This window comes from Podarcis erhardii (genome assembly GCF_964252035.2).
Source record: "Podarcis erhardii genome assembly, chromosome: 2".
In the NCBI taxonomy this organism is placed as follows: Eukaryota; Metazoa; Chordata; class Lepidosauria; order Squamata; family Lacertidae; genus Podarcis; species Podarcis erhardii.
Genome location: NC_138498.1, coordinates 57,528,215 through 57,553,923, shown reverse-complemented (window position 1 = coordinate 57,553,923; position 25,709 = coordinate 57,528,215). Strand labels below are relative to the sequence as shown.

The window sequence follows — 25,709 nt, the reverse complement described above, 5'->3', positions numbered from 1 at the left end:
CTATACATAGCTACTAGAAGTTAATCCCATTGAGTTCAGTGAGACTTATGCCCAGGCAGTGAAGCCTAAATTACTGGCTTTAATTCTGCTTTTCCACTGATAGAACTACAAAATGAACCTGGATAATCAGATAAGTTTAAGCATAAAGTGAAACCTTTGTAGCTGGGCTATCAAGAAATCAGAACAGGCATTTGAAAACTACAAAAGAAGTACTTTTTGTACTGGAAGTACTACTTCAAAAATGCAGTCACTTTTGAAATCTTAACAGTTTGTTCAGAACAGACATTAATTAACCAGGCTCAGCATAAACACTTGCTCATTAATTCGCTGTCTCTCTAATTTAAAAAAAAAATCTTGCAATCTTAAGTTCACTTTGGTCACCCTTCAACTTGACTGATTTAGCAGCTCCATGTGGATAAATCATTTAACACCATAGTTATTGGTAAGATGATATGGAGATAGTAGGTCTACTTCAGCTCAAACAAGCCCAAGACTTCTTGATGTCTCATGGATGGTTCAGATGTCCTAAAACCTCCTAGGTTTCCTCATGGAAAGAGTAACAGCTAAGCTGATCTTTCCTTATATCAATAAATGTGAGCATTGTGGCTCATTAGGGAGCTCCAGGTGCAAAAAAGACAAGTTACTGATCCTTGAATAGTGATATATATGGGGAAATTCAGCAGGTGTCATGCAGACTACAGATGCTAAAATTCCCTCTTGTATACAGAAAGCCTTCTTTTGAACCTTGCCATCCTATTCACCACCTTTCAGCTTTTCCACTCATGCTGATCTACATCAGAAGCAGCTCCTGTATTAATATGGTCACAAGCTTCTTTCTCCATGCAAGGTGCTGTGTGTTGAGAACTTTAGAAAATCTGAACTACGTCTGGGGAGACTGTTTCAAGAAAGCCATATAATCTGTTAGCACTGGATTTGGTTCTATGGCTGTGTTCATATAGCTATGGCATTTGAACGCAGACATTCACCTAACCCTGCCACTGCCACTCTGAGGAACAGTTGTAGGAAGGGCCAACCAAAACAATACACTCCCTTATAAGGAAAGATCCCAATATTTAGGGCTTTCTAGTTTGGGGAAAAGGCAAACATGCATCCATAACAGAGGTGTATGCAACTATGCATGATGTGCAGAAAGTATATATAGAAAAGCTTTTCTTTGATGAAGTTGAATGTTGGAAGTTTCAGGAAATACTACTTTTGTGCATAGTTAAATTGTGGAATTCACTACCGCAAGATATTGATGGCCACCAGCTTGGATGGCTTTAAAAGAGAGACAAATTTATGGAGGGTAAAGCTATCAATGGCTACTAGTATTGATAGCTATGACCTACCGCCAGTGTTAGGAATACAAGTAGGAATGGTGCTGCTACACTCATGTTGCAGGATTCCCATGAACACCTAGCAGGCTACTGTAGAAACAGAATGGTGGAGTAGACTGGGTTTAGGTTTGATCCAGCAGAGATCTTCTTGTGTCCTCCTGTATGCAGGTACTAGTACTAACTATTCCAGGGCTACGGAACCTGTGGCCCTCCAGACGGTGTTGAACTCCTGAGTCCCATCAGCCTCACCCAGCATGGTCAACTGTCTGGTGTGAATGGAGTTTTAGCCCAGCTGCAGGTTCCCCAACCCTTGAATCAAATGACTACTTCAGAGCAGAAAACTATATTTAAGGTAGTCAGATGCAGAAGGGGACATGGCCCCTGCACCTTTAGTAGTTGCATAAGAGAGAGGGAACTTCAGCAGGTCCTATCAGCTCTGACTACTGGATGTGCTGGCAGATGGGGCATTGGGTGTCCAGCACCACCTGGCTTGCCCACAGATTTCCCATCCCTGATCTACTTGCAATTCCTGGGCATCATAAGAAGGCTTGTGCAGGTTCTCCAGAGCAAGCGTTTTAAAGTCAGATGATGTGGCCAAACAGCTGTTTGTTAAGTCTCTGCATCCTCTTTAAATTATTTAAAGCCAGCTCAGTTCTCCTGAAGTGCACCGCTATAAAGTGCTGCAAAGGGAAAGCTCTGACTCAAAATCCTATTCTATTTGGAATCCACTGGGGTGGTGGGGAGTGGAAGCTGCAAAATTATGCAGCATATTTATACCAACTATCCTTCTGTTTTGCAAGTTGCTGTCAGGTAGCTGCCACAACACAAGGCAGTCAGTTCTTTAAAAGGAGCAGCCCCCAGAGATCCCTTGCTAATTTCAGAAACATCCAAGACACAAGAAATACAAAAAATTCCAGGGCCTGTAACATTTCTGATAGTTCTGGCAATTACAGGTTAGCATTCACCCAGCATGTGCCACTACATTGTATTAAGTAGGCATGAAATCCAAACTCTTCCTCCCATCAGTTCTTTTTGTGAAAGGCTCGCACAAGGTGAATTCAATTTATGTCTTGCAGGGAAAGCATAAGTGCTACCACTTAAAGAACGATTAAACAATTCCAGTTTTAAGTTCTACATCAGGGTAACAGATTTATTTCTGGCTTTGAGCATCCAAGAACATTGAGGTAGACCACTAGTCTTTGTCAGATATCTCGCTGAGTGGGACCCTGGTACTTTTAAGAGCTCAGTTGCAGTGAGGAGTTCTTGGCCACATATGCACGCAGTAGCAGCCAAGGGTGAAGCTACACCACACGAAGGAAGGTGCCGTACCATGCTAAGGAAGGTGTGTGCATGATGTGCAACCTGGGAACTGCTTGCTTCTAAAGAGTTCTTAATGGTACCCATACAGAGAGAGATCTGGAAACCCTATCACATTATTGAATAATCCAGGAGCTTAGAGGAGTGTCATACAAAATGGGCAGGTCCAGTCTGCTTTTCTTTCCTGTTTGCTAAGGGATCTTTGTTTATGTTTTTGCAGGTATTAATAACAAAGGTGTCTGTAAAAGGCTTTCAGAAGGAGTGGGATTGAAAGTAGCTTAACGGTTGTCCAGTATGTTTTTAAGCAATCTTCAAGAGCATCCATTACAACAAGAGGAACTAGAACTAGATGGTAAAAGAATTACTCAGTGATGGTGTCTTCCGACAACAGAAGGCTCGCGTGGAAGGTCAGATGCTTATTCATTTCAACTGCGCCCTTTTCACGTTTCAGTATTATCCTAATGTTGCTACAGAATCCATTATTCTGAAGAACTTTCTCCTGGTGTCAGATGGAGATGCTTGAATAAAGCTCTTCTATCTGTTTCTTGAAAAATTCTCTCAGCTCTGGTCTCCTAGCTTTTAACGTAGGTGTCAACAAACTATTTTGTACAGAGAACATTTCGGGGTAGATGTAAACAGCTTTAACCTATGAGGGGGGGAAAACAGGTCAACATGTTTATAAAAATATACTGTAACGTTGAATAAAAGGAAACTGCTGATTTGATAGCTGTGTTCCAGACATATCACATTGGTCACTCTGCCAAGTATTATTCTGCACACCCACTCCTATGTAGGATGTAATAGCCCAGTGCTAACACCTGCCTACTTTTAAATTCAGCCTTTTAGTTGCAGCAGTTCATCAATAATGTCCCTAGCTTTGCCCAATACACTGGCTTTTTGAACAAAAGGTCCCCCCTTCCCAATAGGGCAAAGCATGTGACTTTTACAGCATAAATTATAGTAAGCAGTCACACTGTTATTTTGTTTATCTGACTTCTTAATACAACCCAGACTATTTAGATATTTGGGAGTTTCGTTGCTTTTTATTTGCTTGCCTTGTTATTGAAAGGTGAACAAATTTAGTGTGCAATCCTGCGCATGCTTATTTGAGAATGAGGTAGCTTTCTGCATGGATGAGGTTCTGTGCCTGTTGCTTTGGTATATATCTCCCAGAGACATTGGAACAGAAATTCTAAATTTGGCTGTTGTTGTTATCACTTGGCATTTAATGGCAGACACAATGTATATTTTATCAACAGACTTTTAAAAATTTCTGCATCAAAAACAATCTTAAAAGGCTCAATTCTAGGATTGAGACACAATGAGGACATGCTGAGTTCTCTCCACCTTCTGCAGAAATAACTGGCACTAGGGGAAATTAAATTTTAACTATTAAAACACTTGACTACCTTTAGCACTGAAAATGAACTGCAGTGCACACTTCAAAGTGTCATGTTGGCAAAATCTTTGCTGCTGCTGTGAAAAATGTGTTGGTGCTAAGCATGAATTCTGGAAGCAACTTAAGGATCATTTATGTTTTATTTGCATTTTTACGATTAAAGAGTAACACATTAGCCATCCATCTTCTATGTTGCAGAAAGCAGTGTTAAATCATGTGTTAATCCTGAATATAGACCTCATAGGAAACTACGATGTTTAAATGTGCATTTGTTCATTTAAGTGTCAGGAGCTCATTATAAGAGGTACTGGGTACAATGCAACTTGCATATTTTTGATTTTTTTGTTTCCTCCCTGAGCTAAGAACACCCAAAATCATTACCCGAGCAACAGGCAGTGACTATAGTGGAAAAGGCTTTGCCCTTAATATCTTCTTTGTACCCATGTTTCCTGCTTGGGATTTTAAGAATTCATTTAGGAGGGCTCCCCCCGCCCACCTCACGATACAGTGCTGAAATGCTGCGGAGAACAGAGGCATATGTGCCCCCCATACCCCCAAGGATTATATTAGATGAATTGATAGATTAGTATATTTCATCACAGGGAGGTTTACAGCATGGGAGAAAAAGCAATTTTAAGAGACAGTCAGTTCTCAACATTTTTTTATAGACCAGTTTTTGAAAAAGCAGGAAAGCTTTATGTGGAATTAGTTTCTACAGTCTCTAGTCTTGTTTAGTGCATGCATTATGACACTGCAAGTGCATTTATTATGCTGTTGCCAAATCTAATGCACACATGCAGGCACGCTTAGGAATTTATGTCATTATACGAATGTTACAGCTGTTACATTTGTGTTTTTAAAAATAATAGAATCACAACATGACCTTATTTTAGATCACGCTTCTTAAATGATGTGTGTGTGTGTGTGTGTGTGTGAGAGAGAGAGAGAGAGAGAAAGAGAGAGAGAGAGAGAGAGGAGAGGAGAGTACATTATGTCCATTTTTGAACTTCCCTTATTGGAGGTTTGTAGGTCTGCCGCAAAAATACCTACGTCAGGAGGAGATTAGTCCATGGATGGGGGACAAACAGAACAGCTGTATTTTCCAGGTCAGCTACAAGAATGGTAATTAAGCTGACTTTCCAGTACTGCTCTCAGCTTGAATGGAATGGTGTTTCAAATATTTTATCATGTTATCTATCATAGAGAGACCTTCTTTAACATTACCTTTCATGCATTCATAAACAGACAAGGATAGTTTTATTTCATAGAAAAATACACATTTGAGTACTGAACCACAAAGCATAAGCGAGGCATAGGGGCTTTTATAAAATCCCTGCTATTCAATCACAAAGAAGAAGCTCATCTGCATCTAGTAATCAAAAGCTATCATCAGTATTTAGTATTTACCTGTTCAAACGAATGAAGTCCACTCTCTTTCCCTAACTGCACCATATCTTCCATTATTGCTTTTTTGAGCTCCTAAGCAAGAACATATGAGAACATTTACAGCCAGGAAGTCCTGTTCAAATACATGTTCCAATATTTAAATAATTATTTATTTGGCTCTCTGTTGACAATTAACTTTTCAAAGAAGCAGAGGGTGAAATGTGATTATACTGTGTAGGACAAGGATGGGAAATATCAGGCAGAGGGATGAATTGTGCCCCCCACCCCACGACCTCTTTGTCTGGCCCTTGGAACTCTCCTCAGGTCACACCCTTCACATGCCAAGCTTTGCACTCCAAATACGCCCACCTGGAACGTGTCTTTGAACTCTGATATGGGGAGGATAGAGGCAGGGTGCTTGAGTGTTCGTACAAAATAGCCTATTGTACAAAAGGTAAAATTTACATTTGTTGCTCCACCCTTTTTGGCCACTACTGGCAAGTGGCCCTTGCAAGATTGTTCAGAAGGTTATGTGGCCCTCAGCTTGAAAAACACTGCCCATCCCTAAGGAATTCTGGTCCTGTAGTCTTCATGTAGAAGTGTCTGAAATACCTCCTTGATTTAAATTTCCCAAGCATGAACACATTTTTCAGGACAAAGAATTAAATTCTTATTCTAGCATGTTGTCTTGGAACTTGTTCTTAGAGCTCTGAGCTCTCACTTTCCTCTTTGCATTTAAAATTAAAGTACAAAGGAGTTCAGTGACTGAAACTGTATCTTATTACGCCAGTTCCAAAATAGTATATTCCATTGCATTCCATGGAAAACATTCCCTACACCTTACACTGATGCCCTTTTCAATGTTATTTATCTAATGCTGTCAATATGAATTGCATTTTGCACAGAGGCCAGGTCCCAGCCCTGATCAGCTGGCAATCTAAAGAGAAAGTGCTTACAGTCTACTTCCTTAGTGTTCTAATAACCAAGTCCCTAGATTATAGCGTAGGCATCTACTCAGAAGTAAATCCTACTGAGTTCAATGGAACTTACTGCCAGGTAAGCAGGAATAGGATTACAGCCTTATTTCTTGAACATCCCAAGAATGTTGCCAGGATTTACTTTTGCTACTGCTGACTCCTAGCTGCTCTACATATTTCCATCCCCTTATTCAAGTGGTAGTAGCCCACCTGGCTTTGTCACACAGGAGTGGAGAATTAATTAATTATTCAAATACATAGGAGCGTAGGAACTGCTTTATAATGAGTTGGGCTATTTGTCTATCTAGTTCAGGATAGCATACACTGACTCATAGCAGTTCTGCACGGTTTCAGACATGGGGTCTTTCAATCCCTGGAACATCCAGGCAGTGTTGAGAATCTTGACCCTTTTTTGCAGGCAGTACATATGTCCACCACTGAGCTATGGTCCTTCACTTATGGCTTCCACCAAAGGTAAATGTGCTGGAACACCCACAGAAGAAATAAAACCTGTTCTTTAGTAGCTTTGCTGTCTTCTTTCTGGAACACTACTGCAATCTTTATCTTGTCTAGGCAACAGCAGAGAAATCACATGATTTGGTGCTGGCTCAGACATTCCAAGCCCCCAAAAACATAATGAAACAAAAGCATATCTCACTGTGCAAAAAAATAGATGTCATCTTGTAGCAATGGAACAGTACTGATAAAGAAAGTGGAAAAAACCCAATATGTTATACTAGCTCGTTACAGGACAGAGCTTTGCTTATCCAATGGAATCCTTCTAACAGATGTCCCAGTCTCTTAACACAGTAATCACCTAGCTACTTAGAGCCAGAATTACACATTATGTTAAAAGCAGTTTTAACTACTGTGCTTTGGACTTGGCTGTGCCTTTCTTTATGAAAAGAAGCTGTGGGGGATCCTGACCAGGATTAAAACCCCTTTTCCCTTTTTGCCTGAAAACTATCCAAAGCAGTAAATATGTTATTTGGGGGCATTATTATTAGCAGGAAAACAGGGCATAGTTAAGCTCCCTCCTTCTGTGCTTTGGATCTGATCCAGATCAGAGCCCCCTATAGCTGCTTTTTTTCTAAAGAAAAAGTCACAGTCAGATCCAAGCACATTAGCTGAATTGTTTTAATTCAGCCATTCCCATCCTGGTGCTCTCCTGATATTCTGGATTACAGTTCCCATCATCCCTGACCATTGGCCATGCTGGCTAGAGCTGCTGGGAGTTGGGAGTCCAAAACATCTTGGGGGCAACAGAATATGGAAGGCTGCTTTTAATGTAACATTGAAGTTGGCCTTTCAGCTTATCATATTGCATCATTCGCCATAAGGCTCTTTCAGTGCACTGGCAAATTCTGATCTACCAATTATAATTATAATCTATGTTTGTCTGTACACACACACACACACACCCCAAATTGGCACTGAATTGCCAATTTAATAATGCACAGGAACATGTACATAAGCAATTTACCGCATTTTTACAGAGCTCTGCAAAAGTTCCATCAAAGCCTCTTTTCTTGGCCCAGGCTGGCATGATTTCAGCATCAGGTACAACAATCCCCACCAGGAAGGCCTGCAACGATACAGATAAAATTGGGGACTGTATTTGTGACACAGCAAACCCATCTTAATCCCTTGAATTTTGCTGTGCTCTCTTATCTGTGCTTCCTAAATAAGAGTGCTTGTCAAGTTCTTTGCCCTTTGACCCCATTCCTCAAACAATGATACAGCAGCTTCTGCTTATCACAAGAGTCAGAGCGCGCTCTCTCTCTCTCTCTCTCTCTCTCTCTCTCTGTGTGTGCGTGTGTGTGTGTGTGTGTGTGTGTGTGTTTTCTCAGCAGTGGAGGTTCAGAACAGAGCTCTGTTCTCTTAACTTTTGATAATGGCTTCCATATACAGTAAATAGTTCTGCAGTAAGGTTACTCCCACTTCTCCTCCATAGTCCTTCAGCTCTTCCAGTTCCACCAGGAGGCTGGCCCCAAATGTTACAAAATCTGCATGTGGGTGTGTTGCTTGACTCTGCAGTTGTTTCCCTATTGATCTATACAGACTTTATAGTGTATGCAGGTCAATCAATGACCACTGTGCCAGAACGTTTGCTACGTGTCCCAGAATGCCTTGTGCCTGGGACATCAGTGAGTGAATGCTGTGCTCCTCTCATTAAACTATGTATCTAGCTGCTGAACTTACCTGCTCAGCAGGTAACAGACACCAATATCTTGTATTCATTTTGAACATTATTAAATAAAATAAATATGACACCTTGCCTGTTCCTAAATGCAACCCCCTCCCCAACCCAGGAAACAATACAAAATGGTATAAAAGGCATGACCAAATTTCAAGGAATGTTTAGAAAATGAATAGCGTTACCTGTAAACTATCTCCATGCACATATATCTGGGCAACAGGCTCGCTGCGAATGTAGATATTCTCAATTTTCTCTGGTGCAATGTATTCTCCCTGAGCCAGTTTAAATATATGCTTTTTTCGATCAATTATTTTAAGTGTACCATTCTGTGAGTAAAAAATAACATAGGAATGTAAGAAGAGTCTGCTGGTTCAGGCCTAAGGCCAATTCAGTCCAGCATCCTATCTCCCATAGGGGCCAATCAGATGCCGAAGGGAAGTCTGCAAGTGGGGACACGCTTATGCAGCAACATAGAGTAATCACATAGAGCTGGGGAAAAGTGAGATCGCCTTGCCTGCAACTCAGCTCCAGTTTACTGGGTCCCTTCTGAGCAGCAGAATTCAAACAGATTTCAAATTTCTCAGACTGGCCAAAGAAGCTAAGGTCAAATATCTATGAAACCTAACAGAAAGTGGCAGGCCCAGGCATAGTAGAGCCACGGGCGGGGAGGGGGTTAGGTAAAACAATCACAACAACACAAAGAACAGCAGTGTTGGGATTTAAACAGGCTACAACTATTGGTGTCAGCAGGTTTTGGGGTAGGCATTGGGTAGGTATCCTGAAACCAGCATAACTGCTGGTGGATGATTGGCAGGGTTGATCAAGGTTATGGGTCACCCCACAGGGACAGATACATATCACAATACGTATCATATCTGGGCAAACCCCAAAATCACCATTTGGGGTGCTATAGCCCATTAGCTCCCAAGCTAGGTATCAGAACAAGAAGTACCTCCCCCAGGCTCCCTTTAAGGGGATACCCTGTGACCATGGAGCAATGCCTTATCCACCAGTAAGATGTGACATTGCTATGAGGTAGCCCATAAACCCATAAAATAAGGCCAGGGGAAGGTTGGAATCTGAAGGGAACCGATGTTGGAGCCGAACCCTGATGTAGGTCTGGCATATACTCACATCACACAGTAGTAATTTTTTTCCACCACTATACTCATGATCTGACATACACATCAATGTCTAATTCACTTATTCCTTTGGTCAGAGGGGCTTGTAAACCTGCAATCTTAGTATGCAAAGGTAGCATTTCAGTACATACGTGCAACCACTTCCCGACATCCCCAGTATGAAGCCATCCATCCTTGTCTAAAGCTTCCGTGGTTTTCTCTCTATCTTTCAGGTAGCCCTTGAAAACGTTTGGACCTTTCACACAAATCTGCAAGAGATAGATCTGCTGGTACACTGCAAGGTAGACATCTTTTTTAAAAAAGAGAGACTTAGGCCAACTGTTATAACTTCACACAAATGATGAATATATAGGCAAAAAGTCTTCAAGAACCTCAGCCTATGGGTTAGACTGAGCCACACAAGAACTCTTATTTTATAATCACATGCCACTGAATACTGGCATAACCCTTTTCTGGGGAGGGGAGGGACAACCACACAAATACACAGTTGGCACCAGTGATACAGGGTGGGAGACTTTCAGGAAGCTGGACCTGTGAGTTCTAGAAGCACAGCTGTTTGCCTATGAGGACTCTGTGCCAACAATGAGTAGATTGGAACATGTGTAATGCTTCCTAAGTGAAGATTTTCTGTTCCATCTGAGCAAAGACCAGCCTGAACCAACACAACATACTGTTAGATGCACAACAGGCAGGATAGAAGTGTCGTTTGCAACTTAGGATGTTTTGTAATATTTGGGTTTATTTACAAATTTATCCAACTACCTGGGCTGTATTTTGGAGAGGCTATATCTGATAGTTGTTTTAATTATTATTTTTTAATTCTTATCCCCACCCCCATTATATCCTGTAACAATGATGCATGAGAAATTTCCAACTTTTTGTTTTGTTGTTGTTGTTTATTGTACTGCAGTTTGCAAAACAAATTATGTATTAAATAAATATATGCAAGTCAAGCATAGGTGGAGGCAGACAGCTTAACATGCAACAAAGCCAGTCCATTGTTCCCACACCAGATTGCCAGAGAAACACACCTTTCTTCCTCCTCAGCTGCTGTTAGCTTACAGCTCCAAGCTTTCTCTGTCTCCAAAACTCCAGTTGCTCTTCTGTTTCTTTCTCAAATGCACATATTTTGCCATATCAGACTGTTGCAGCAGAAAGAGTCTTGTAGAAGACTTAAGAAATGCCTCATGGCATAAGCTTTCATAGTCCACAATAACTTATGCCCTTAGACTATGAAAGTTTATGCTATAACTTATTTGTTGGACTTTCAGGTGCCACTCTTCTTTGCCCCCCCCCATTCAAATTATTCCAGAGAGAACCAAGAAACCATCTTTTAATGATGAACCGTTTTTTGTTCAAAACCAAACTGTGCTCCTGCATTCCTTCAAGGCAAATCCACAATAATAGTCCTACTCACAGCAATCAGAAAGCAGCCTCACCACAATACTAATCCTGGCCAGCAGGACAAGATGAATGTCTACTCCACTGCCACCATCTCACTCCAAGGATGAAGTGTATATTTCATTGTGCCTGTTTTCCTTTAGCTGCTCATCCTAAACTAGGCTTCTAAGAAGTTATGTCATGAACCTTGTCCCTTCCCAGCTCCTGTCAGTTCCAGGAATTCTTGCCATTACTCTGCATGAAGTTTGGATCATCAGTACTGAAATGAAAGAATGAGAGCCAATGCCCAACTTGCTCGCTTGCCTTCCTGAACACCAGAGCAAACTCCTCATGCACCTGAGCTTGTTGGTCATGTCCTTGAGAAATATATGTATCTTTGCACCCTCCTATCTCCTGTAAAGGAGTGACAGATCTTGTCTCTGGAAAGTGGTTCATTGGCTTTTTTAAACTACAAGTGAGACCGCGAAGAGTTCAGGAAGAGTGCATGTTACCTCTCCTTCTCCTTTAGAAGAAAAGTAATTCAGTTCTTCAACATCCACCAGCTTGATTAAATTACAGGGCAAAGGTGCTCCAACATGACCTGCAAATCACAGAGAGATGATAGTTTTTAAGTTGCAAGGTACCATAAAGGTCATCTAGGCCAACAATCTGCCCAGTGCAGGATCTAATCCCTCGACATAGATTTATGAAGGTGACAGTGCAGTTCACAGTGCTCTCTGCAATTGAGTCACTGGCTTCTTGCCAAGGAGACATTTGTCTTTTTAAAAAAAAAATAAAGAAAAACAAAAGTAAAACAACTACAGCAGATTATTATCATAAAAGTATCTGAACATTGCTGAAGATGCAGTTTTATTGCTAGTCTAGTGAAAAATAATAATTGTAATTAGAAGTGAGGGGAAAGAGCACATATAACCCAGAGCTCATCTCTTTCTAAAGACAATCCAAAGGAGGAAACAAAATCCAAACAAGGCCACAGATTATCGTAAGTCACACAAGCTGGGATCTAAAGAAATGATATACGCATACTGGTAAGTAGCATTTGTTTAGGCTGAGCACAGCTGTTGTTTCAGTGAGAAAAGGGACAAACCACTGATTGGTTTTTAAAGCTGCTTGCCTTTTTGGCAGTGAAAAATGCTGAGCCCAAAGCTGCAAAGTATATCATGATTACACATCATTCTCCTGCACGCACATACATAGCATCTTAGGATTCTGACCTAATTGTTTTCAAGCTTAAATAAGCTAATTAAACTTGCATTCTAAAACAGAATTTATTGAGGGACTGCCTTATTCCTCATATACCTAGTAGGTCACTGCATTCTACAGGAGTTTATCCTTAAAATCTCTGAAATAATCAGAAGCCACAGTATTTCAAAGCAGAGTTTTCAGTGCGGCTGCTCCTGTTCTGTGGAACATTTATCTCTGTTGGGATATGAAAAGTGCCCACTATCTGTAGTTTCTGGTGGTAGACATATTTGTTTCGACAAGCTTTTCCAGCTGGATGAAAAGGTCCTTGTCTTTGATGTTCATTTTGTATTGTTTTCACAGCTAACTTTATTTGGTTTATGTATTGTTTTTACTATTCTTCTTAGCTGTTTTTATTTTTTATCTGTGAATTATTTCACGATGCATAAAAAGGCAACTGATTAATTGATGATTCAGTACCCTGCCTGGTTTATTACCTGATGTCCAGTCCCCTGGAGTAGTGAAGGTACAGCCAGCTGTGCATTCTGTTTGACCATAGCCTTCATAGACCTGTCAAAAGTATGTAAGAAAATAAGAACAACTTTACTGGGTCAGACCAAAGGTCCATCTAGTCAAATCAGATGCGTTTTGGAAGCCTTCAAGCAGGACACGTGGACAGCCAAATTCTCCCACTTGCGATCCTCAGCAACTGGTATTCAGAGGCAGAACAGGTATTCAGAGGCCTGCATCATTTAAACAAGATGATGCTAATTTCACCATTTTATTTGAAGGCCAAAAACAAATAAATGAGCAATAAATACTTTTCTCTCCAGTGTTGGGACTCAGGAAGAACACAATCTAAATTACAATTGTGTACAATAATAGCTTCTGATTGCTAAATTTAGAGATGGAGAAAGACATTAAAGATGGAGGAGAAATCTTTCCTTTGTGGGAACTCTGGGAGCAGCTGAAGAGGATGCACTTTGGAACTTGTACTGCAAGCTAGGAAAGCCACTAGTACCTGGCTGAGAATGGCATGAGCCAATTATTGGTCAAGTTTAGTGCTACAGGCCTCTTGCCCACACCTGAAAAGGCCTGTCGGTGGTTGCTGCTAAAGAAAAAGGAAAGACACTGCAAGCTGGGTTTGTCTTACTCAGCATCCCTGCCACCCTGAACACCCATTTAAGAAGGGTGGGTGCATCCAACTTGTTTCTTAAAACGGGAGATCTTCAATGGTATCTAGGAAACACAGGGGCATCCAAGGAGGGGGATTCCCCTTAGACAGAACTGGAAGGCAGACAAATCTGGCCCCAATCCGTCTATAGCACCTCCCCCACCTGATCTGAGCTGTAAATTAAAATCTAGACACAAGTTCTGATCAGATCTTTACCATTAGCTTATTACTTTTGCAAGAGACTTGCTGTACGTAAACATGGCTCTTTATATGGTCCTCATACTTAACTCTCCCTATTTCCATTATGGATGTGTTTAGTTCCCACAGTGTTATTAGTTAATACCACAGCTCATTTTTAACAATCTAGCTTTCCCCTAATGGTAGCAGAACTTCTAGCTAGGAAATAAAAAGTGCAACTGGATAAATGTACAGGTGCAACATACCTGACATCCCAGGGCTGCTCGAAGGAAGCCCAGAACAGTGGGAGAAGCAGGAGCGGCTCCTGTTACAATCATCCTAACACAGCCACCCAGGCTTGCCTGTTGGGTAAAGAGAACTTTGAAAAAACAGCATGTAGCATAAATAAGTTATTGTACGGTACATATTTGCACAGTATACTTTGGGCTTTCAGGGACAACAAAGATCAGCCTACCTGTTAGATCTAGTCGAATAGTTTATGCCTATATTTCCAAACCTCTTTCCTCTCCCACATTTATGAAGATCACATTGCATGCTGGAAGTCCGCTCCCCTTCCCGGGGGGGACAGTGTTGCAGGAGTGCATCCAGGACCTCCAAGTAACCCATCTGTGGGTGGAGGGATGCCACCCAAGTCATAGAGACTCCTGGCCGCATCACGCCGCCCCGGCTGGCCAATCAGGTTGGCCCGGGGCATGGCCACTAGCCATTTAAGTTGGTGGCGAGCCTTTAGGGCTCGAGTGGCGGTTAGGCATTGGGTAAGCCTTGTTTATGGGAGGGGAGGTTGTTGCCTCCACCTGCCCCTCCACGTTAAGGGTATCCTGTTAAAGGGACCCGGGCGTGTGGATCCTGTCCAAAGCCATGCCATGACTCCATCGGGGACCCTGGGGGTGCTCTTAATCGATGTATATCATAGGGCTCCCCCTACCAGTGGTTTACCCTTATGAGACTCCCTGCAGATGTGCAGGAGTCAGGCTATAGTCCGGTTTCACCCAATGCCTAAGCCAAGCCGCTCACATCTTCAATCAATAAAGCTGTGGCCTGTTTTATCCCATTAACCTAAACATTTGTGTCTGTGTGTTTATTATCTAATGGAACTGCAGGGCCTAGGGCCTCGCCATGCAAACAGCTACATTCTTGACCTTGCCACACATAACACACACACACCTCAGCCTAGGTGAATGATGGTCTGGGAGAAATGGGGTGGGGAGGGAGCGTAGTTCTGAATGCATAATATGGGCTGTAGAGTATTCAGCTTTCATTTCTAATAAAACTGGATTGTCTGTATCCAGGGATGGTTTTGCACTAGCAGAAAGTGTACCCTCATGCAAACCATGACATCCAATTTTCATGGATTCCTTCCCTACCCACTGCAGTCCCTACAAAGCTGTTCCAAATAGCATAGGATAAGGTACAGAGGTGCAGCAGGTAGGAAGAATGGGTGAAAATTGGATGCCCCGCCATACACAATCATAAGCATTTTCTACTACTGCAAAGCCACAGCTGGCTACAACCTTGTATTTTAGTGTCTCACTTTTAATTTTTTATCATTACCATTTTTCTGGAGGAGCACACAATTGGTTGGAGCAAGTACTGTTGAGTAAAACTCTAATTAATGTATTTGAGACCTTCTGATAGATTCTGAATATGATCTTGCTTTTTACTGGTCCAAGCTTTCCTTTTGTGTTTCTAGTTATGGCTTCATTTCTTGCCTCATGCCCTGCTCCCAAATGTGCTCTGGGGGGTTGAAAGTAACCCCAGAACAGCACACAGGGGAGCAGGAATGAGATTTTTCTATCAGGTAAGTAGAAATATTTGCACTGATGAACAATCTCCTTAAAGCTACATTAAATTTCACTTTTGGTCTGCAAATTTTTACAGTAAGAGGATCGGGATTCTATAAGAAGAATGACACCTATTTGGGGTCTCTTTGTTTACTCCAGCAATCCTCAATTAGTCACTTTGATAGCAACATTTCCTGTGATTTTCACAGTTTAGGTACTTGTGAACTTGCATAAAACTAAACAGCCGATAGAGAGTGAAAGATTAGTTGACTCTTAAACAAGTTGCTTCTGTCTGTTGCAAAGACAGGGCAGTGCCGTGGCTCATACGTGAAAATTAAGTCAGGGAGCATCCAGATTCTCCAGTTTTGATTAAAATCCAGACTGAAAGAGACTTCCTGGTTTACTGCTCCTTTGAAAGACAGTAAAACTGTTGCTAGGGGGCAAACACCCATTCAGTGACTGGGACCCACTCAGCCCAAGGTTTGTCTCTATTCATTTGAATAACAATGCCATTCAAAGGCCTCACCCATAAAAATTGCTGCTAGGGCCAAAACCCAATCCTTTACAAGGCAAGAAGGCTCCCTGGGAAAGGTTGCCCCCCCCCCATTAGTAATTTTTTCTAGTTTCATGTACAATTTCATTTTCGTAAAGGGTTCCTTGCACAAGTGCCCATTTTTTCCAGATCCTTACCTGTATTTTATTAAAGAATAGTCTATCCCACAGGCTGTCATTTCTGATTATTCCACTTTGAACTTCTGCCTTTTTACGCTTGGCAGCAAATTCCAGAAGCCAGCGTTTCAGTGGGGTGTCTGCTTGACTGAAGATCTAAGAGAATGCAGAATGGCAGGGCGTGGGGAGAGAGAAAAGATTGCACTGCTTAAAAGGGAAGCAGGACCAAATTTATCACTGGCATAAGCAGACAGGGCTCCACAGATGCCAGCAGTATAATTAATTGTTTGAATTAATCATAACTATACCACTGCTAAAAGTTAACAATAAAGCTCTTCTGCTGCAATTCACTCTGAATTATGTTTTCTGTTCTCTTCTAAGGGAAAACAAAATCACTGAAAAGTATGTATAGAGATTAAGGTATCCCAAGGGCTTCCATTGTGTAATTAGCTTGGCACAGCTATATAGAATTATTGGGGATATTGTAACAACAGAATAGAAACATCTGGCTGCTGCAGAGCAGTTCCCAGTCTGTTAATGAGCTAATTGTGGCTGGCTGTTATTTTTATTAATGTTTTATGAAGTGGCAATTATGGCAAATCTCCATGTCAAACCAACCTAAGATTCATCAGAAATCATTTTATAAACAGCCCCACATGCAAAAATGTTAGGGAGTGGAAGTCAGACTTCTTTCACGTTGCCGTTACAACTTCAAGTATGTTGATTCACAAGCTCCTTTTCCTGCTTTCAAATCCATTCTCAGGTATACAATGCTGGTACACAGCTAAGATGTGAAAAAGCAAAGAAATGTACAGGCTTCGGCAGCCCACGGGACACAGTCCTTGCTGAGGGCCACATTCCAGAATTGGGTGGGGCCACAGGTGGAAGTGGGCAGAGCAATAAACATAAATGTTATCATTGGCTGGTTTCTATACATACACACCCTTCTCTATTGTCTATCCAGATAGACGAGATTTCACCAGAAGTCAGCCCCACCACCACCACCCCAAAGTATTTTACTGGCAAATGTTGCAATATGATGTACACATGCTTGCCTTCCACATGAGATTTCATTAAAGAAAAAGAAATAACGTTGAATCAGTTTCCAAACAAAAAATATATAAATTGCATCTAGAAGTCTGTTTTGTATCTAGGGGGGTGGATACAGAAAACCTAGATGAGAACTGGGTACCAATAATAAATGTGTATCACATTCATAGTTTCCGGATATGACGGGTAAATCAAGCATAGTGCAGTCATAACATCATTAGAAAAAAGAAAGTAGGTCAATTCTTAACAGACACTCCTGAAGCATCTCTGGAAAATTTGCTGTTGTGTATCCTTCACAGCTTAGCAGCACTCCATGCATGTAAAGCACCAATCAGTCCATGGTGACAGCTGGGAACGTATTGATGACATCACCTTGCCCTAGTACACATTCCCTGCCTACAATCAAGGCACAATCAGAGTGCTGGAAAGAGTCTACAGTGGCTCCCTGTCAGAAACTTCCCATGGCCCAGTAGTGAGGAGGCTTGCATTTAGAAACTTGAGGCTGCTCCGGAGAAAGGTTTTTAAGTATGACTGGGATGCTAATTCCCCGCTCACAAACAGCCCTAATAACAGTGCACATGACACCTTAACACTTGCTTTTTGCAAGTCGGTGGAAAGGGAGCTTCTCTGATAAAGCAGAGTGGGTGATGCATCGTTTGTATGAATATTTTTATAATGTAATTTTGTGCTTTGCTTTTCTTGAAATCACTTTAAGACTCCTTTCCATTGTGTGAACCAATACATTAATTTAGTAAGCGAAACAGCTTTGATTAACAGACCATGCCTCACAAGTCAAAGCTCACCTTCTGGGCATCCTGCTAGCAATAATAATCTTAAGGCATAGAAAAGCATAGGTGGTGGAACTAGAGGCACAAGTTTCTTCTGTTCAATATCCTATCTGCTAAGCTACAACATCAGACAGAAGGGAGACTCATACTGAGGATGTGCAAGTTATACTGACTACATGTAATAAAGTGTAATGCACAAAACTAGGTATAACTTGGGAGTTCATTTTACTTTTGAAATGTGATAACTCTGATTGTTTTAATCCCCAAAACATATGTTAGGCTTACCTTGTCATACATCCTGTTCAGCAGTCTTGGCACAACAGGAAATATGGTGGGACGCAGTGCTTTCATATCATCAGACAGTAGGCGAATGTCTCCTTGGAAGAACCCAATTCGCCCGCCATGGCAATACACTACAGACTGTGATGGGAAAGGCAGAAAAAAATAAATTTTAGTTTAATCACATACATAGTGATTATTCTTCCTGCTCATTTAAACAATGCTTTCTTAAGCATTATTTGGGTGTTTATGAATAGCTCTCCTTGATCTGGGTCATTTAGTATGGGTCAGTTGGTCATAATGTTAAGATCTCAGCTGTGTGATTGGGATCAGGTTTGGATTGGCAAGCCCCAACATCGGAGGAGGAAACTGAAAAGAGACCTGACTGGTGAGATCAGGCGTTGCTAGACAGGGAATCTGAAGCCTAGGGTGCAGTACTGTTGCCTAGAAGCAGCTGCCACCTTCGCAGAAGGGAGCAGACCCACCCACCCTGAAGGAGCACATGGTTGCAATTCTGACATTCCTACAAAGTGAGTGAATCTTGTGCCATGCCTTTAAAAGGTTAGTGGGTGGGGCATGAAATCTGTCGGGACATCTTTGTTGCTTCCATCCAGTTCTGAAAGTATTCCCTGATTCCTGAACTCTTTGTCTTCTGCTGACCTTGTACCATTGCTTGCCTAAATAAACATCTCTTCTTACCAACACATTAGGGTTTCTGTGTATTGGGTGGGAGCCAGGACACCTGCATGCAAAGGGTCTTGTACTTTTCCCAGTATATGTTAGCATAGACAATGTAATATGTGAACCAGATGATTTATAAACTGGCAGCAGCTACTGTCATTATGGTGCTTGTGAAAACTGCCTCTCCAGTTGTTAATTTCGGTGGGGGAGTACTCAATGCTGCCTGTCCATTGACAGAAGGAATATCTTAGCAGAATGGGATAGGGAGGCATTTTTCTCCTCCCCACCCCCAAATCTGTTATCAAGAGTTGTCCAATTTCTAGCCTCTCTCAGAAAATAATATGTTGTTATTATTTAACCTTTGGGCCTTTCCGTTCTTTTGCATGGTAACTAAATTAATCTCAAATTTATATAAAAGTTTCTTCAAAAGAGACCTTTATTTGTTGATATTTGTTTCCTTGCTAAAGGAAAACTACACTTGGTGCTGTGATTCAGGCTCTGTTGGGGACAGTTTTCTTCAGACCCAGCTTTAAGTCAGTGGAATAAAAGAATGCTCATTCAGTCATGTATAAGTCCACTAGAAATTTCAGCACTAGTTTTGGAGCAGTCAGTATCCTATTATGCTACAGCAGACAGGTTCTGCAGAAGCTGGAAGTTGGGAGATATAGTCTGGGGTGGGGTGGTGCCAAAGAACTGAGCTTGAAAATTCCCCCTGTCAAATAGCCCATGGCATTTCTGGAGTGTAAGTGTTTTTACTTTTACAGTAGACAGGCTGTAGTTGCAAACCAGATTGCAGCCACTGAATCCACGGTAAAACCCAAACCATGGCTAAAACATGGATGTGCACAGGCAGCATTAAGCCTCAGGCCAGGCAAACTCAGCCCTCCAGATGTTTTGGGACTACAACTCCCATCATCCCTGACCATTGGTCCTTTTAGCTAGGGATGATGGGAGTTGTAGTCCCAAAACATCTGGAGGGCTGAGTTTGCCTATGCCTGCCTCAGGCTCTTCCCTCTCCTCCCCTCTCTTACTTCCATGTAGCCATGAGAAGGAGTTCAAAAGCCTTCACTTTTGGTTAAGCGTTGTTTCCCATGTTGCCTAAACCTAGAGCTGTTCTTAATGTTAACTATGGTTAGTTTAAACAATACAGCTTCAAGAAACTATGCTTTGAACTGGGCTTGTGGAAACTCCTTTTCTCAGCTATGCAGAGGAGGAGGAGTGTGTAAGCCTGACACTGCAACTCAGTGCAGCTTATGCGCATCATGCTAAACTACAGTTTAGTGTGGCATACAAATGTGACCATTAGCAGACTCATTGATCAAGGGGAATTAGTGGACTTCCACTGACACTAAGACCTTACCTGTACCATTCTCTCAAACATGTGTGCTAAAGGCAAATAGGAAATGTGTGCATCCTCATATGTAGGAGACCACTGACTCTGGAAAAAAAACAAAAACAAGGAGCCCCGCAAGGCCCGGGTCAGTCTAGACAGGTTTCTTACCTGGATCACTCTCTCAAACATGTGAGCCAAAGGCAGGAAGGAGATGAGCACATCGTCCTGTCTCGGAAAGATCACTTTCTGCAGATGAAGGGCATGGGAGACAGAAAGGAAAGAAACACTGACAGGAAGACACAACAAGAAAGTCATAAAACAATAAAAAAGAAAAATGGCACCAAGAGGAGCAAAAGGGGTAAAGATTATTAAGCGAGAAAAAAGAGAACAGTGTTTGAAGTAATGCGTTAGGCCACAACACCAATGGAACTATGTTAGCAGGAGTGGTGAAGAACACAGGGACGTATGAAGAGAGCGCTCTCCGCTGCGCAGGGCACATGCGGAGAGCTGGGTGGCGAGCATGCCCTTCAACCAATGCGCTTGGGCTTCATGTCCTCTGTCCTTGACACTTCTGTTGCCCTGTGATATTCCAAGGTAAGGCATAGCTCTTTTCTCCTAAGAGGTTTCCTGCAAAGGTGTCTGGTTGCTAAACAACAAAGCCAAGTGCCAACATTCACCTGAATTGGGAGCATGGGAAGCCACAGTCTATCGCTCTGCACTGACTGGATGCAGATTTCAGATGCTGGGAACTGAACCGAAGACCTTTTGCGTGCAAAGTGTGTCCTGCACCACTCGGCTACAGCAGATCTTTTTTGCACACCGTGTATGGCAAATGATTTAAATTTTGTTTCCAAATACCCATTTGAGCATTAGTACAGCTCAAGACCAGAAGATTGGATCATAAGGTTGACAGGATCCTCACCCCTCCCTGGCAGGATTCTTTTGCCACTAATAAGCTACCTGATAAGCAGGGCTGTGGCTCAGTGCTGGAACCTATGTGCTTTGGTTGCAAAAAGTTCCAGGTCCAATCCCTGGTATTTCCAGGTAGGGCTGGAAAAGGTTCCTGTTTGAAATTCTGGAGAGCTGCTGCCAGTCAGTGTTAGATACTGAGACAGACAGACCAATGGTCGGACTCAGTTTATAAGACAGCTTCCTATGTTCTTCAACAGAAATGTAGCAGGTGACATGTTGCGGGGATACAAAGGCAATTTGATAACCAAAATTTAATAGATTAGATTTTTCCTACCAGGCAGCTTGGCATAGAAATCCTACTAGGGAGAGAAAAAGAAGGCAACCTTATGAACTAATCTTGCAGACTTAAAGTATTAGACGCCTGCTATGGCTTAAATCGGCACTTGGATATCAACTTTAAATGATAACGTAACATCAGTTAATACCCAGCAGATTTTTGCTACCATGATCACAAAGTTTTCTCACTGGAAGAGGCCATCTTTTTATCTTCCTCTCTTTTGTTCAATTTTTTTTTAAAGGAAAGTGAGTTTGATCCACATTGTCCATAAGGACACTTGAAGGGTAATTGACGTGGAATTAAACTGCTACGGAATTGTAAGCCCAGCCCGTAACACTAAACATGCTCATGAATGGCAAAAAGAATTAAGCTACCAACCTTTAAGCTACTATTTATTTATTTATTTTGGCTATGGAAATCATGGCAAACTAACTGAAACGACAGTGATCATACATCACACATCTAAAATGTGGAGTGGTGTTTCTAATCCTGTTTAGTGATTCTAAGAACAGGACTATATAAAGTAACTTTCTTCTGGATGCATTCATCCAGGAACAGAGAGACTGATGGCACATGTTCCTCAATCGTACCAAACAGTCCAACACATTCTTGCTAAGGCTGGACAAATCCTTTGATTTAACAATGCTTTGATGTAGGATAATTTGATCCTATTTTTACAACCCATCATTGATTCTAGGTTCTCATTTAACCTCCAAAGACATTACATTATTTCAGATTCAAACCAAGAAGAGCAATGCACAGAAGGAATCACCTGTGGCTACATTTTACAATTATATTTCCTTCTCATATTACGGTGATAACTCCTCACAGTCTTACAGGAGATTATATCCATGTAAGCCCCTATGAATTATGACTTACATAAATACAGAAGCTGACAGCGTGGTAGGCCTCTGCCACTCAGCTGAAGTTCCTCTGACTGAGTCGCTGCTGCATACCAGGATGGAGAGGGGAAAGAGCAAGATGCCACTAAGGTTAGCACAGTGCCAACGTGCCTGCGGAACTAATACAGTGCTCCTGCTGGTGCATTTGCACTGTACTGCCTTGCCACTGTCCCTCATCATCATGGTATGCAGTAGTGATTCAGCTGGAGGGAGGTCAGATGAGTGGCACGGCCCCACCATGCTTCCTGCTACTGCATTAATTGTAGGACCCATGCTTTAAGAAAGCAAAAGTCAACCAGTTAGAAGAGTTGGTAAATACAATGGGAAGGACTATCAGTGCACCTAATAAGGCACTGCACGAGACTGAGGTTTTTCAGCAATGCAGATGAAGCTTTACTGTAGGAAAACACATTTATGGTATATACTCCAATCTGGAGTACAGAGAGAGAGAGACAGACAGAGAATGATGGAAAATGACATTCCTACTGGCAATTATTCCAGAGCACAAAGAGAAGAAGCGTTCAGAGTTCTGTGACCCATTTTAGGTAACACGGACTGCTATCTCATTTTGAAGCTGAGGACACACTGCTCCAGCCCTGATTTGCTTCCCTCTTTCCAAAATATTTCTAACTTTATCCTCAAGTTGGGATGTTATCCTCATACAAAAGAGGATAAAGACTTAAACAAAATTCTGAAACCTTTTCTATGTAGAAAAAGACTCACTGACCATTGTAGGCTGGTATCTTAACTGATACCTGAATTATTTTGATGGATCTGGAGATTTCAGCATCCTGCAAAAAAACCACACTCAACCCAGCTCTGTTTGAAAGAGTATCACCAGATGCACCAAGGCAAGGAGGACCTCTCAAAAAGGCAGTTTCACATCCGGTAGCTGTTTCCACATCAAAGTAACCGATTCACCGCATGTTATACATTCTGCTGAATTTTTTTTGCAACATAAATAAATCAGATAGAATATTCACCTCTGTCACTTTCAAAAAACCTGAAAAATCAGCAACCACATTCCCATGAGTCAGCATAGCACCTTTAGGGTTACCTGGAGAATGGAAGAAGAAAAATACATCAAAGGAACACTTAAGAGTTTCCAAAGTTGAATTAAAGGGAAATCCCGTTTCTTTTTCTGGACCAAAGCATAATATGGAGATGAGGAACCTGCAGCATGCCACATGTTTCTGGACTTTCGCCTTACATCAGCCCCAGCCAGCAGGACCAATGGTCAGGGATGATGGGAGGAGTCCAGCAAAACCTGAAGCACCACAGATTCTCCACCACTGATAAAGCAGAACCACCTCAGTGACTCAAACTGAGCTCGTGCATACATTTGAAATCCCAGCACAGCTGTAGTTAAATCAGGATTCCCTTCCGTTATGCCTATCATGCAGATGAAATTAGACTTTTGTGAACACTATTGTCATAGACAAGACTGAAGGGAAGATTATAGTCGGTATACAGCAGAGACAACCAGCACCACTGGACTCTCTCAGGAAACTGCCTCTGGATTATCTAGTATACAGTGAGCCATAAAAGGATGCACATTCTCAGCTGATGTGTTGAGCACTTTAACAATTTTAAATGCTTTAATTGCCCTAGTTTTAAAGAAAGCATACTCATGGAAGGGAGGTGTAAAAAGCCCCACATGTAACCACAAAACGAACCTCCAGGGACCACTAGCAATCAACCTTTTCCATTTCCTGAGGAATACTTTTCTGTCTGGTGTTGAAAGAGGGCACAATAAGCTTTTCCTCCAAGTGACCTCATTTTGAAGTATCATTAAAATGAACATGCTTGCTCCTGGACTACCTTGAAAAGCAAGCAGCTTTTAAATGTTTTCAAAGGTTTGTGTGTTATAGCTTTATATATGTCAAACCATTACTTCAGTATTGCTTAAGACACTCACTGGGATTTCTCTAAAGCAATCCATTTGGTTTTTCTGTGAGGAATATGGGAGGCAGCACCATCTTGCCCCTTGACTCAGACAGCAACATGTTTTTGGCCAGAATTTTGTCCATAAGTGACATCTAAATTAGCAGCAATGGATCTATCATTAATTGTGTTAATACAATAACCGTGTTAACTAAAACTGCTTGGCTTGGCTCAACACCTGTAGGGCAAGTCAGAAGTGTATGTGTGTATATGGGAAGAATGTACACCAAGGTAAAGAACAGGGTTTGGTTCCAAGCCTCTGATTTGGACTGTGTCTCACATCCTAGATAGTCCCTGACTGATGTTTAGACTAGAAATGATAATTATTTTTATTTAAAACACTTAGGGCTATTTTGTATGGCGTACTTCCATTCACAGAAGGCTCTTTGATCCATTGAAGGCTTCAATGAACAGGAGCTATGTTCACAAATTTCCCTTTTCTCCTACAGCCATTGCACCCTCCCTCCTGCTGTCCTGGAGGGTCCCAAGCATATTTAGGCTGCAATTTCTAGTGCTGCCACCTCAACATGGCAGGAAGCAGGAAAAGAAGTCATGTTGAAGGCAAAAATGGTTTCCTGTTAGGAGAAGGAACCTAGCCCTCCCGCTGCCCCAGGCTTGTTCACTCATTCATTCTCCTCTCACACAGCCACAACTAGATCAGCAGATTCCACTTCCACTTTAGATTGACCCGGAAACAGCAATTAATCCAGAATGCGGCAGCTAGACTGGTGACTGGGAGTGGCCACCGGGACCACATAACACCAGTCCTGAGAGATCTGCATTGGCTCCCAGTACGTTTCCGAGCACAATCCAAAGTGTTGGTGCTGACCTTTAAAGCCCTAAACGGCCTCGGTCCTGTATACCTGAAGGAGCGTCTCCACCCCCATCGTTTAGCCCGAACACTGAGATCCAGCGCCGAGGGCCTTCTGGCGGTTCCCTCATTGCGAGAAGTGAGGTTACAGGGAAGCAGACAGAGGGCCTTCTCGGTAGTGGCGCCCGCCCTGTGGAATGCCCTCCCTTCGATGTGAAGGAAATAAGCAGCTATCTTCTTTTTAAAAGACATCTGAAGGCAGGCCTGTTTAGGGAAGTTTTTAATATTTAATTCTGTATTGTTTTTAACACTTGATCGGAAGCCGCCCAGAGTGGCTGGGGAAACTCAGCCAGATGAGCGGGGTATAAATAATAAATTATTATTATTATTATTATTATTATTATTATTATTATTATTATGGTTTAGCATTTAATACTGAACCCTAAAACTGTGCTCTGTCTTAACCATGGCGGCTAAAAACAAACCAGCTTCATAAACTATTCATTATG

The 25,709-nt window shown here is 41.9% G+C and overlaps 1 protein-coding gene and 1 long non-coding RNA gene across 18 annotated transcripts in view; one reads left to right on the top strand and one right to left on the bottom strand.

The window, feature by feature from the left end:
- Positions 1 to 2,459: 2,459 nt before the first annotated feature.
- The window catches only part of ACSL6 (acyl-CoA synthetase long chain family member 6), a 78,137-nt gene continuing 54,887 nt past the window's right edge, over positions 2,460 to 25,709 (bottom strand). For 6 of the 12 annotated variants that reach the window (XM_081851064.1, XM_081851066.1, XM_081851059.1 and 3 more), the window contains 12 exons: positions 23,429 to 23,502; positions 20,463 to 20,540; positions 18,287 to 18,421; positions 16,185 to 16,319; positions 13,959 to 14,054; positions 12,839 to 12,911; positions 11,651 to 11,739; positions 9,890 to 10,006; positions 8,799 to 8,942; positions 7,900 to 8,001; positions 5,461 to 5,532; positions 2,460 to 3,300 (listed from right to left, as the gene is read on the bottom strand). In XM_081851064.1, coding sequence (XP_081707190.1) covers positions 3,160 to 3,300; positions 5,461 to 5,532; positions 7,900 to 8,001; positions 8,799 to 8,942; positions 9,890 to 10,006; positions 11,651 to 11,739; positions 12,839 to 12,911; positions 13,959 to 14,054; positions 16,185 to 16,319; positions 18,287 to 18,421; positions 20,463 to 20,540; positions 23,429 to 23,502 — 1,256 coding nt within the window. In that variant the 3' untranslated portion in view covers positions 2,460 to 3,159. Of the gene's footprint in view, positions 3,301 to 5,460; positions 5,533 to 7,899; positions 8,002 to 8,798; positions 8,943 to 9,889; positions 10,007 to 11,650; positions 11,740 to 12,838; positions 12,912 to 13,958; positions 14,055 to 16,184; positions 16,320 to 18,286; positions 18,422 to 20,321; positions 20,541 to 23,428; positions 23,503 to 25,709 lie in introns of all 12 variants that reach the window. The other 6 variants (XM_081851057.1, XM_081851061.1, XM_081851063.1 and 3 more) reach the window with 2 other exon arrangements.
- LOC309335825 lies at positions 2,931 to 11,644 on the top strand. 6 transcript variants are annotated; one of them, XR_014153750.1, is made up of 4 exons: positions 2,948 to 3,061; positions 5,075 to 5,175; positions 9,971 to 10,039; positions 11,303 to 11,644. It is a non-coding gene; the product is annotated as an uncharacterized lncRNA (long non-coding RNA). The 6 variants fall into 6 exon arrangements; XR_014153751.1 differs by having other exon boundaries at positions 2,962 to 3,061; positions 5,083 to 5,175; positions 11,361 to 11,644; XR_014153747.1 differs by lacking the exon at positions 5,075 to 5,175 and having other exon boundaries at positions 2,931 to 3,061; positions 11,377 to 11,644.